The 12,477-nt window shown below is 36.6% G+C and overlaps 1 protein-coding gene across 2 annotated transcripts in view; it reads right to left on the minus strand.

Moving 5' to 3' along the window:
- CFAP53 (cilia and flagella associated protein 53) overlaps positions 1-12,477 on the minus strand; it is a 59,158-nt gene that overhangs the window by 452 nt on the left and 46,229 nt on the right. For both annotated transcript variants that reach the window (XM_001372813.5, XM_007486669.3), the window contains exons 5-7: positions 10,979-11,197; positions 7,974-8,190; positions 1,421-1,514 (exon numbers count right to left, since the gene is read on the minus strand). In XM_001372813.5, coding sequence (XP_001372850.2) covers positions 1,421-1,514; positions 7,974-8,190; positions 10,979-11,197 — 530 coding nt within the window. The remainder of the gene's footprint in view (positions 1-1,420; positions 1,515-7,973; positions 8,191-10,978; positions 11,198-12,477) is intronic.

Below are 12,477 nucleotides of genomic sequence, written 5' to 3' on the forward strand. Positions count from 1 at the left end.
TGCAAAAAGAAAAAAAACCCAATAACTCCAATAATGGTAATGTCTATAGAAAAAAAAATATTACAGAAACCCATTGTAACATAAAAAATGAATAGTAAATATATTCTCTAAAAAAATGTTAAACCTTTACCTTCAATCTTAGAATCAATGGTATTCATTGATTCCAAAACAGAAGAGCAGTAAGGGCTAGACAAATGGGGTTCAGTGACTAGTCCAGGGTCACATAGCTAGGAAGTGTCTGAGACCAAATTTGAACCCAGGACTTCCCATCTCTAAGCCTGGCTCTCAGTCTACTGAGTCATCTAGCTTCCCCCAATATATTAGTTTTTAACAGTGGGTGGGTTGTTTTTGTTGCTAAAGGTTACCTCTAATGATTACATGAAGTATGTATAATAAAGATAGAGGCATGAGTATAATTTGTTATCAGTGGTTTCAAGTTAATGGTGGAGTAATACAAATATAGTCTTTTTCTTTTTAAGCTTTTACCTTTTGTCTTAGAATCAATACTGTGTTTTAGTACCAAGAGAGAAAAGTGGTAAGGGCCAGGAAATGGAGGTTAAGCTAGGAAGTGTCCAGAGCCAAATTTGAACCTGGGACTTCCCATTACTAGACCTGGCTTTCAATCCACTAAACCATGTAGCTGCCACCAACCCCCCCCCCCATTTATTCTCTTTCTTAAAAGAGATATACTTATTTTTCTAAAGAAATGTCTTCTTTCAGACAATAAAAATTATGCTAGAGGGGAGAACAATGAACCTAAGGAAGTAACCCATGAAATAACCTTGGAAATAGAATAAGAAGCATAGAAGAGGTAAATCCCCTCCTAAATCAGGTTCTAGGATGATTTGGGCAACTATATTGCCTGCTTCCAGGATGAGGAAGCAATAAAAAGACAAGCTTCTCTCTTCCTTATAGTCTCAAACCCCAAACTAATTGTGGTAACAGATGAAGGGTCCCCCTGGAATTCTCATCTAGTAGATTGGTTCAGAAGGCTATGATCATGGGCCACGTCTATTCATTATTCATAGGAATTGTTAGGTAACATACCACAGACTAATAAGTACTTATGCTACTATGCCATTTGTTTAGCAGAAGCAAGGAAGGTTGGAAAGATCATCTGAGCCATTTTCTTACATTTTTATCTTTCTGGGACTATTCCTACCAATTCCTAGCTGGTCTTTCTATACTAGTTTAGCTCTGATGTTAATTATTTCCTATTTTAATGTCTTCTACCTACTTCAGTAAGGTTTGGGATTGATGACTCTCCTTAGCAAATTTTATAAAGATTTTTATCTCCTGGAAGGATATAAGTAATACTGACACTTTATTAATAAATGTAATACAGAGGGAGAGGGACACTGTCCTCATGCATATGTGAATGATTTTTTATTATAAGAAAGGATTAATAAAAAAATTATACCTCATAGAATTGTCTGTACTTGTACGCTCAAGTTCTTCAAAACCTTTCATTATTAATTCACGATCAATATCTTTCTCTTTTGCTTCTCTTTCCACTAAGAAAAATAAAAGTAATTAATTTCCAAACTCCAGAATTCCAAGTTACCAAAACAAACAAAAAGAAGTTCTCATTTTTCTAAACAAGATGAAAACTTGCCCACATCATTACCATATTGTCTTTCCAAAAACACTGTTATATGGACAGTACAGTCATCCCTCACTATAATCTGCATCGCTGAGTTTTCACTATATTTGGGGACCAACCACAGCTCTGTTCTATATCCTGGGTGCTGATTGACTTAGTGTTTATAAGAGTGTAGGAATGGTTAATGAGTGCAGAAAAGGTTTATAGGAGAGTGGGAAGGGTTTATAAAATTTTTATACATAATAAAATAAGTAGAAAGCTGCTACTTTGCAGATTTTCACCTATTGTGAAGGTCTCTGAAATGTAACTCCAGGGATAGGTGAGGGATCACTGTACAATCCATATTTGCAATGCTTTAGGTTTGTTTTTTGTTTTGTTTTGTTTTTTTGGCCATTTGCAGGAACAAGGAGGGTAAAGGCAATGTTTCTCATGGTGGAGGGATGGGAATGGATGACTTTTATTATTTTTCTAATATGCTTATGATGTGAAGTGTTCATGATAAATGAACAGATACTTGAACAAGTTTTTTAAAAAAGGAAATATCATCCTATTACTTCGTGGGGCAGGAAGTTTATAGGGGTGCCATGGAGTGAAAAGGTTAAAAATTAACCTAACCTACTACCACTTTCATATAGGATTCACAGCCAACCCAGATGGGGCAGATTCTGTCCTAGAATTGTGTGAGATAAAAAAAACAAACAACCTTTTATCTTCTGTCTTGGTATCAATTTTAAGACAGGAGACTGGTAAGGGCTAGGCAATGAGGGTTAAGTGACTTTCCCAGGATCATACAGCTGGGAAGTATCTGAGACCACATTTAAACCAAGGTCCTCAGAACTTCAGGACTAGAATTCTATCCACTATACTATCTAGCTGCCTGAACTGAATTTTAATAGAAAAAGTTCTGCTAACTACCTATAGTATCCATTTCCAATGTTAACTGCCATCATTGTTGATTATTAACTGCCCTTCAGTATTTGCTTCTTCAGATTAGAAATAATTGCTTTAAATTTCATATGTATATAAAACAAATCATTTTGATTATATTAAATTTAAAAGTTTCTGTACAAACAAAACCAATGCAACCAAAATTAGAAGGGAAGCAACAAATTAGGAAAACATTTTTATAACAAAACCTCTGACAAAGGTCTAATTTCTCAAATTTATAAGGGGCTAAGTCAATTGTACAAAAAAAATCAAGCCATTCCCCAACTGACAAAAGGTCAAGGGACATGAGTAGGCAGTTTTCAGATAAATCTGAACTATCAATAAGCACATGAAAAAAGTGTTCTAAATCTCTCATAATTAGAGAAATGCGAATCAAAACAACACTGAGGTGCCACTTTCTACCTAGCAGATTGGTCACTATAATAGTAAAGGAAAATAAATGTTGGAGGTGTTGGGGCAAATTTGGAACACTAATGCATTCATTAGTGGAGTTGTGGTATCTGATGGTGATGGAATACCATTGTGCTATAAGGAGTGATGATCTGGAGGATTTCTATATGAAAAGGTCTTGGAAAGATCTCCAAGAACTGATGCAGAGTGAAATGAGCAGAACAAAGAGAACACTGCATACTGAAAGTGAAACAATATGGAACTATCCCACCATAATGGACTTTACTACTAGTAGCAAAACAAGAATCCAGGACATTCCTGAAGGACTCATGAGAAAGAATGCTATCCACATTGAAAGAACTATGGGAGTATAAATGCAAAAGAAAAACTTATGACTTATTGCTTGTTTATATGGATGATTTGGGGTTTCAGTTCTATGTAAAAATGAATAAAATGGAAATAGGTAGCAAGTGATAACATTTGTACAACCCAGCAAAATTGCTTATCGGCTCTGGGAGGAAGAAGAAAAGAAAATAAGTCATGGAAACCTGGAAAAAAATATTTTTAAAACTAAAATTTAAATTTAAAAAATTTCATATGCATCTCATTTTACAAATTTCATCATTATATTATTCCTTCTAGAGTCCTTTCAAGTCTACAATTCTTTCACTTCATTCCCACAAAACTCTAACATTAGTTTAATGGTTTTTAGATGCTATCTGATAAACTTAATTTAAAAGATATTGGGGTGAAAAATTTAGATGGGTAACCATAACTCTCAAGATAAGATGTTCACTGCAATGGTATCATCCCAGCTAAACTTTAATTGAATGGAGCCAAAGAAAAAGATAATAAATGCATTTATCCATTTACTGTCTCTGCTTTTTTCACAGTTGTGTAGAAGTGGTAGCAGTAGGCTGGAATCAGGAGTACCAAATATCTGAGAGAGAAGTACATGGTGATCTGTGGGAATCACATAGCATGACAACATCTCCATTCTTTCATCTCAGAGCTAAGAAGGCATTCCAGAGTCCCATAACCTCACAAAGTTCTCTTCTGTATTTATTTACCTTCTTAGCATATTACATCATAGTCTACCTTTGGTAGGGAGAAACTTGGGGGAAATACTGACTTTGACACCCAAGAAGGAAGAAGGGTCTCAATAGCAAAACTGGTGATTAGACAGACCTTAAAGGGAAACCCAGAGGTACTCTAGTGGAATGTCTAGACTGGCCCTGCACTATCATTCCAATGGGAACAAAGGCCCAAGCAGCAGGGATTCATGGCTCCAAGATAGTGGAATTTCTAGAGGGATCTGAAGAATCCAGAGATCTCTTTTACTTCCTAACAAAGTTGCTTTTCCCTCTTCTGGCTAACTGTTTCCAATTTAGAATCCATTTACATATTACTAATTATTGCTGGCCCTTGTGGCCCCAAGAGAAACACTAAGCTGCTTATATTATTTAAAGTTTACAAATAGGGCTTAAAAACTTGATTTTTTTTCCCCATTGATTGTTTTGTTTGAATATATGTCTTCTTTCATGACATGACTAATATGGAAATATGTTTTGTATGATTGCACATCAGATTGCTTATTTTTTCAGGGAGGGGAGAGAGGAGGGAAGAAGGGAGAGAATTCCACACTTGGAATTTTAAAAAATTATGTTAAAAAGTGCTTTTCTTTGTAATTGGGAAAAATAAAATATTTTCTGGGGGGAGGAAAAACAAACAAATAGGGCAGAAATAAGGGAGGGCCACCAATCTAATACATTACTATTCTCAAGTGAATCCTCTACTCCAAGCAAATTGGTCTACTTTTGGCCTTTTTAAATTCAGAATGCTCTCTCCTCCTTTTTTGAATATCCTTTAAAGAACTTGCTTGTCCATGAAGCCTGTTCAGGCCATAAGACCCCAAGCTATACTTGTAGTCATTTGACAAATATTGTCCATATTTATATAGCAAAAAACAGAGGGCCATGAAATTAGAGCTGGAAGCTCCCTTCTACGGGGATCACATCTCATTATCTTGAATTGTTGATTAAATATTGTCTACAATGTCATTCCTATTCCTGGACATTACAGCTTTTAGTTTCACTGAATCCTTTGAGCTCAGCTTGCAATTGTGAAGAAACAAGTTTCACAACTCATTTAATATATTTTGTGGGCAGAAGAGGTAAGGGGAAAGACTGGAGCTGGATATGGAACTCATCTGCAGAAAAAGATGATAGTTAACCCACAGGAGCTAGCATGTCACTGAAAGAATGAGTGAAGAAAACTCTCAACAGATCCTGGAGGCCCATCCACAGTTAGGTGCGATATAGCTGAGGTAGGTGGCACAGAGAATGGGGTCTGGAGTCAGGAAAGTCTGAATTCCAATCTGGTCTTAGACATTTACTAGGTGTCTAACCTTGGGCAAGTTGCTTAACCTCTGTTTGCTTCAGTTTGTTTTACTCTAAAATGGAGATAATAATTGCACCTATCTCCCAGGGTTGTTTCAAAGGTCAAATAAAATAATATTTGTACAGTGCTTAGCAGGTGTAAGTGCTTACCAAGAGATGTTTAAAGATGATGAGTCAGCAAAGGAGATTGAGGAGTAGTAAAACAGATAAGAAGAATGGAGTCTCATGAAAACCCAGAAAGGAAAATGTGATCAATAGTGTTGAAAACAGTAGTCAGGCAAAGGAAGGATGAAAACCAGAGAAAGACCATCAGATTTAGCAATCAAGAGATTGGACTGCCAGGTTTGAGAAGTGAGAGCAGAGGAAGTGGTGATAATGAAAAAGGATAGCTTTTCCTGGCAGTTTGGATGAGGAAATGAGAAGCAAAGAGCTGATATCTTGAAGGGTTGATAGGTTATATAATGAAGAAAACTTGGGCATGGTTTGAAGGCAGCATTGGAAAGAGCAAGAAGATAAGGAGAGACTGAAAATGAGAGAGTATCAATAAAGGAAGTCTTCAAGACAACCATAAAAGACTCATGATGAAAATGTATCCACAGCCAAAGAAGAAACTGTTGTAGTCTGAGTGAGGGTCAAAGTATGCCATCTTCCACTAAATATCCTTTATGAGATTTCTATTGTATACACAATGCGTGTCTTTTATCATGACATGAGTAATGTGGAAATATGTATTATGTGAAAGTAGAGGTATAACCTATATTGGACTATTTTTGCTTTGGAAAGGAAGGAGGATAAAGAGGGAGAATATTTGAAATCTAAAATGTCAAAAATTATTTCTACATGTAACTGAAAAAAATTTTAAATGAGGGAAAAGGAGTAAAAATAAAATGAGACCAATGAGACCAATCCAGTTGGAGAAAGTCCTGTCTCTCTCTCTCTCTCTCTCTCTCTCTCTCTCTCTCTCTCTCTCTCTCTCTCTCTCTCTCTCTCTCTCTCTCTCTCTCTCTCTCTCTCTCTCCCAACAGAAACAAGAAGAGAGGCAAGAGATGACTGAAGTGTTTACTGTTGGAAAAGATGAGAAGGGATGGGACCTGGGACCCATGTACAGTGGTTGGTCTTAGCATGTACAAAGACCAATTCATTTTCAAAGCCTGGGGGAAAAGAGGATGTGCGGAAGATATCAAAGAGTTTTGAGATAAAAAGAAATGAAGAAAAAAGAGTTTGTGGCAAAAAAAGCCCCTCAGGTTTCTCAGGAAGGAATTGAGGTTTTTAGCAGAGAGAGAAAGGAAAGAAGAGAGGTCTGAGGACAGAAAAGATTTGGAGTAGTTTCTGTGGAATGTGAGACAAGGATAATGGGAATTTATAGTATGTCTAGGCAGCACAATTAAGTGACTTCCTTTATCTCTATTAAGGCTACTCTTACCTGAGTAAGAGTGGAGGAAGCAGATGGACAGAGTAATCCAGGGCTGAGGTTTGGCAAATGATAAGTAGACCCAGGTTAAGGCAACAAGGGATTCAAGAACAGAAAACAGTTTAGAGGTCAAGTGACACAGGGTTGAAAGATTGGGAAGGGAATAAAGTAAAATCAGAGCAGGAATTAATGTCCTGCAAAAGCACTATGAACAGATTATTCCTGACTAACCCCATCTCCTTTTTTTGTCAGGATTATTCACCTGGCAGACCAGGCAGACACACGATATACAAGGATTTCAGTGAAGTACCTGAGAAAGCTTGTCATTATATAGTAATAAACAAGATGGAGACATGTGGTCTAGATGATAATAACAGTTAGGTGGAACATTATGGGTTGAGTTCCTGGACCTCAAGTTTTGACTAATTAATCAAAAGTACAGAACAATCAGTATGGAGGCCAGTCTTTAATAGCTCTATTTTCTGATTGTTCTGATCAAAATGTTTATCAATAACTTGGAAAAACCACATCCTTATCATCCTTAACAAATATCATATAACATCATATCTTTATCATATAACAAATCACATGAGACAGAGAGTTAATATGCACATTTTGGTTTCTTCAATAGGGAGGAGAGAAAAAAGAGAAGCTATTCAGATCCATTCTCATCCTCATCTGTTCCCTTTTCTTATTATGGTAATGTACAATATTCATGGAATTTCCTGAATTCTATGATCTTCAGAACATATTTCCAAATCATTTAGTGCTTTTGTTGTTCAATCATTTCAGTCATATCTGACTTTTCATGATCCCACATGGAGTTCTCTTGGCAAAAACGCTGAAGTAGTTTGCCATTTCCTTCTCCATCTCAGTGTACAGATGAGGAAACTGAGGCAAATAGATTTAAGTCATTTGCCCAGGACCACACAGTAGGTCAGATTTGAACTAAGGACCATGAATGTTCCTGACTTTAAACCTAGCACTCTATCCACTGAGCCACCTACATTTAATGCTAGAAATCTGCATTGAATGGTTTTTCTCCCCACCTAGATTACCAAATCCTTCAAGGGTGAGTGCCTAAATCGAATGCCTTTTTATTTCCCCTATAGCAACCACCACAGCACTTACTTTACACAGAGCTAGTACAAACAACTATGTGTTCATTAAGTATCAAAATTGGGCCTGGGATCAAACATATCACAATGTTTCAGTTTCTTACGTTTTTCGATAACTTGTAGTTTTCTTGTACACAGCACATCATCCATTAGTCGTTTTCTTGCATCTTTTTCAAGCATCAGTTGTGCCTCCTTCTTGGCTTTTATCTTCGCCACATCTGCTGCGATGATTTTGTCTGCCTCATCTTCGTGATTCCGTTCAACTTCCCGAAGCTCTTTCAGGTAGGCTTGATAAAGATTGGTCTCCCTCTTACTGTCTTCCTACGTTACAAAAGGAGATCAAACCTTTCAAAGTGAGACCTATCCTTCCACAAATAATATACATAGACTAGACTTAATGAGAGATATCTTGTATCAGAGTGACGTTGGTGATTTTGTTCACTTTAAGTTGGGTGGAAGAAATACTGCTAACTAAGACAAATTTAATACAAATGATTATCGCACTATAGAACCTGACCTCTTAGAGGAGAGCAAGCACCTCAAGTTGTTTATCCACTCCTGAATATTTCATCTCCTTCTGGTTCAGTTGGTTTTCAGTCATGTCTTACACTCCATGACCCCATTTAGGGTTTTCTTGGCAAAGATACTGGCATGGTTCACTTTTCCTTCTCTAGCTCATTTTCCAACAAGAAATTGGGGGCCAACAGGGTTTCGTGACTTGCTCAGGGTCACACAACTAGGAGAGATCTGAGGGCAGATTTGAACTTGGGAAGATGAGTCTTCCTCAATCCAGACCCAGCACTTTATGTACTCAGGCGCTCACCATCTGTGTTTTCTTTAGTGACTGACAACTGAGATGGTTGGCACTTGGAAAGGCTTTTGGGTTTAACATAGACCAAGAATGGCTCAGATGATAATGAATGTTGTAATTGTAACCTCGTTAGTGGGAGCAGCTGGGTGGCTCAGTGGATAGAGAGCCAGACTTAGAGACAGGAGGTCCTGGGTTCAAATCTGACCTCAGACACTTCCCAGCTGTGCAACCCTGGGCAAGTCACTTATCCCCCACTGTCTAGCCCTTACCACTCTTCTGTCTTGGAATTAATACACAGTAGTGATTCTAAGATGGAAGGTAAGAGTTTTAAAAAAAGCACTAGACTGACCAACCAACAAGCATTTCTGAAGCAGCTGCCATGTGAGCTAGGCACTGAGAATACAAACAAAGATTTAAAGCAGTCTCCCTCCTCCATGAGCTCACCTTCTCTGGGGAACAACATACCAGCCTAACCAACTGAACTCACAGCATCCTAGAGTTGGGAGGAATCTTAGAAACTAATCTAGAAACAGGAGACCAATTTGCATCATAATAATATTGTGAGGACAAATAACTTTGAAACACTTTGGAGCTCTGGTGATTCTAGAGGATGAGGATGATGTGTGCTCCCCACTTCCTAGCAGAGAGGTGAGGGGACTCGGGGTTCAAAGGGAGGCAAACTTTTTTATATGGCCAATGGGGGAATTCCATTTGTTTGACTACATATATTGTTAAAAAGGTTTTGTTTTTCTTTTTCTCCCCCAATAGTGACAAGAAATGGGAAGGAGATAAAAGAGACTTTTTGTTCCCCGAAAAAAATTAAATTAACCTTTTTAAAAACCCATCGAGTCTAGCACCTTCATTTCACAGATGACAACTGTTGGTCAGAAAAAAAGATGTCCAGGCTTACATAGCTAACTAGAAAAAGCCAGGACAAAAAGAGACATCTCCTGGCTCAAAATAAAAGAATGTCTCCTTTAAGATAGTAAGATTTCTTTCATATCTGAAGTGACCAATACCTAAAAAATCCTTATTACTCCTAGGCAACACTATGAATGATGGTTATTCCTTTTGGTTAAAAATGGATCTCAAAATAGGTCAGTGGGATGATATACCTTCTTTACCTATATTTGCAGTTAAGAAAATACTCTGAAAGAGGGCAGCTAGTGGCTCAGTGGATTGAGAGTCAGGCCTAGACATGGGAGGTCCTAGGTTCAAATGTGTTTTCAGACACTTCCCAGCTGTGTGACCCTGGACAAGTCACTTAACCCCCATTGCCTAGCCCTTACCACTCTTCTGCCTTGGAACCAATACACTGTATTGATTCTAAAACAGAAGGTAAGGTTAAAAAAAAAAAACAGTTGTTATGCTTTAAGGAAATCTGAAATGGTCCAACAGTTTACTCTTAAAAAAAATAAAAGACAAAACAACCAACAATTCTGTCTTAGAGTCAATGCTAAATATCGATTCTAAGACAGAAGAGCAGTAAGACCTAGTCAGATGGAGTTACATGACTGCCCGGAGTCCCACAGCTAGGAAGTACCTGAGGTCAGATTAGAACTCAGGTCCTCCCAACTCCAGACCTAGCACTCTATCCATTGTGCTACTTAGCTGTCTCATTAATTTACTCTTAATGTAATAAAATTAATATTAGGAGCCGTGTATAATAGAAATTAATTATTAAGATCTCCACTATAATTAATATAAATTCATTAATTAGTTATTAGATAGTTATGTTAATTGATCAAATTAATTCAATATATTAATGTAAATATGAAACCATGCTAAGCATGAATTGAAAGAGAGCCCAATTTGTCCTATGGGTATTCTACCAGAAGATTAAGTTGGAGTATTTTTCAGAGTATTTTTTTTAAACCCTTACTTTCCATCTTGGAATCAACACTGACTATTGGTTCCAAGACAGAAGAGTGAGAAGGGTTAGGCAATGGAGGTTAAGTGACTTGCCTAGAGTCAGACAGCTAGGAAGTATCTGAGGCAGATGGTTTCAGTGGATTGAGAGCCAGACCTAGAGATGGGAGATCCTGGGTCCAAATCTGGTCTCAGACACTTCCCAGCTGTGTGACCATGGGCAAGTCACTTGACCCCCATTGCCTAGCCCTTACCACTCTTCTGCCTTGGAACCAATACACAGTATTGATTCTAAAACAAGGTAAGAGTTTTAAAAAATTATATCTCTCTTAATATGTCAGCAGAAGGCTAAACACAAAGAAATAAGCAGCTAAATCAAAGTTCTACAGAAGCTTCCAAAAGGGACACCAAAGGGACATAAGGCCTTACTTTCTTTTGCCTCCTTTCTTGAGCCTCATTTCGTGTTTCTTGAAGAGCAATTTCTAAGAGCTTGTTGTCCATGTAAAGGTCCTCGGCTCTTTCCTGAGCCAGGCGCTCGTTCCTCTCTTGGAGGGCTTTCTGCAGGATGTCCCTGGTCTCAAGCATCTTCCGCCTCTTCTCCTGTCTTGCTCTTTCCTCTTCTAGTTTCAGCTGAGCAATTTTCTTTTCCTAAAACAGAATAATGAAAACCAAGACAAATCTTTGGCAAGCAGAGTTACACAGCTCAAGGAAGCTCCCTGTTCTAATGAAAAGGATGATGAGCCAATTAGAAAAGAACAGGGGAGTTTATCTTGCTTTTCTGTGCTTAGATGTTCTGCATTTCTTCTTTTCAGTGGTGGAAGTGAGTTAAAGACCCTCAATAATTAAATATACACATGTATGTATGAATGTATGTAGATACATGTGTGCACATTGTGTATAATTTATAAGCAATATGCACATTTAACATATTATACATACATGTGATTAGTATATATATTAAATACATGTAAGATATTTTTTCCAGTGGATGTAGGAAGGAGGGAGTAAAAGAAATACTTGATAATTGAATATACATGTATGCCTATAACCTACATCCAATGGATATATATTATGGGTTACAAAATATAGTTGTTGACATATTACATATATATTTTACATATATATTTTTCAATGGGTAGAGGAAGTAATAAAAAATAAACTTGACATTTGAGTATACATATGCATGTACATATAATATATAAGTATAATATACATACACATATGTATTACACACACATAAATATTACATGGTTAAATATATATTATAGAGATATTTTTCAGTGGGTGGAGGGGAAAGAGAGAAAAATCAATACTTGATCATTGAAAATACATACATATATATATACAAACATATATAATGTGCATATTCAGTGGGTATATAGTATATATTATACTGCACAATTGATACATATTCACACATATTGTTACATATATACACATATTTTTCAGTGGGTAGAGGAAGAAGAAAAAAGAAATACTTGATAATTGAATATACACATATGTAAATACATACCAAAATGTATATATGTATATATCCAGTGGGTATATATTACATGTGTTGCATATATAGTTGTTATATAGATTACACATATGTGTGTTACATGTATATTATACATATTTTCCCTTAGTAGGTGGAAGGAGGAGGAAGAGAGAAAAAAGAAACACTTGATCATTTAATATGTTAGTGTATATATTTATATATCCACAAATATAACTTAAAAAAAATAATTTATTTATTAAAAAAAAGAAAACCAAAGGACCAATGAGACTTAAACCTTTCCACTTGAATTCAGAAGGCCTATTAAAATAGATACTTCACACTGAATCACCTCATGGTACTTTAAAAAGCCTCATTAAATGCTTACTAGAACTATAACATTTATTTTTTTTAATTTTTAAATATTTTCTCATGGTTACCTGATTTATTT

Source organism: Monodelphis domestica, chromosome 3, assembly GCF_027887165.1.
Source record: "Monodelphis domestica isolate mMonDom1 chromosome 3, mMonDom1.pri, whole genome shotgun sequence".
NCBI classification, from domain to species: domain Eukaryota; kingdom Metazoa; phylum Chordata; class Mammalia; order Didelphimorphia; family Didelphidae; genus Monodelphis; species Monodelphis domestica.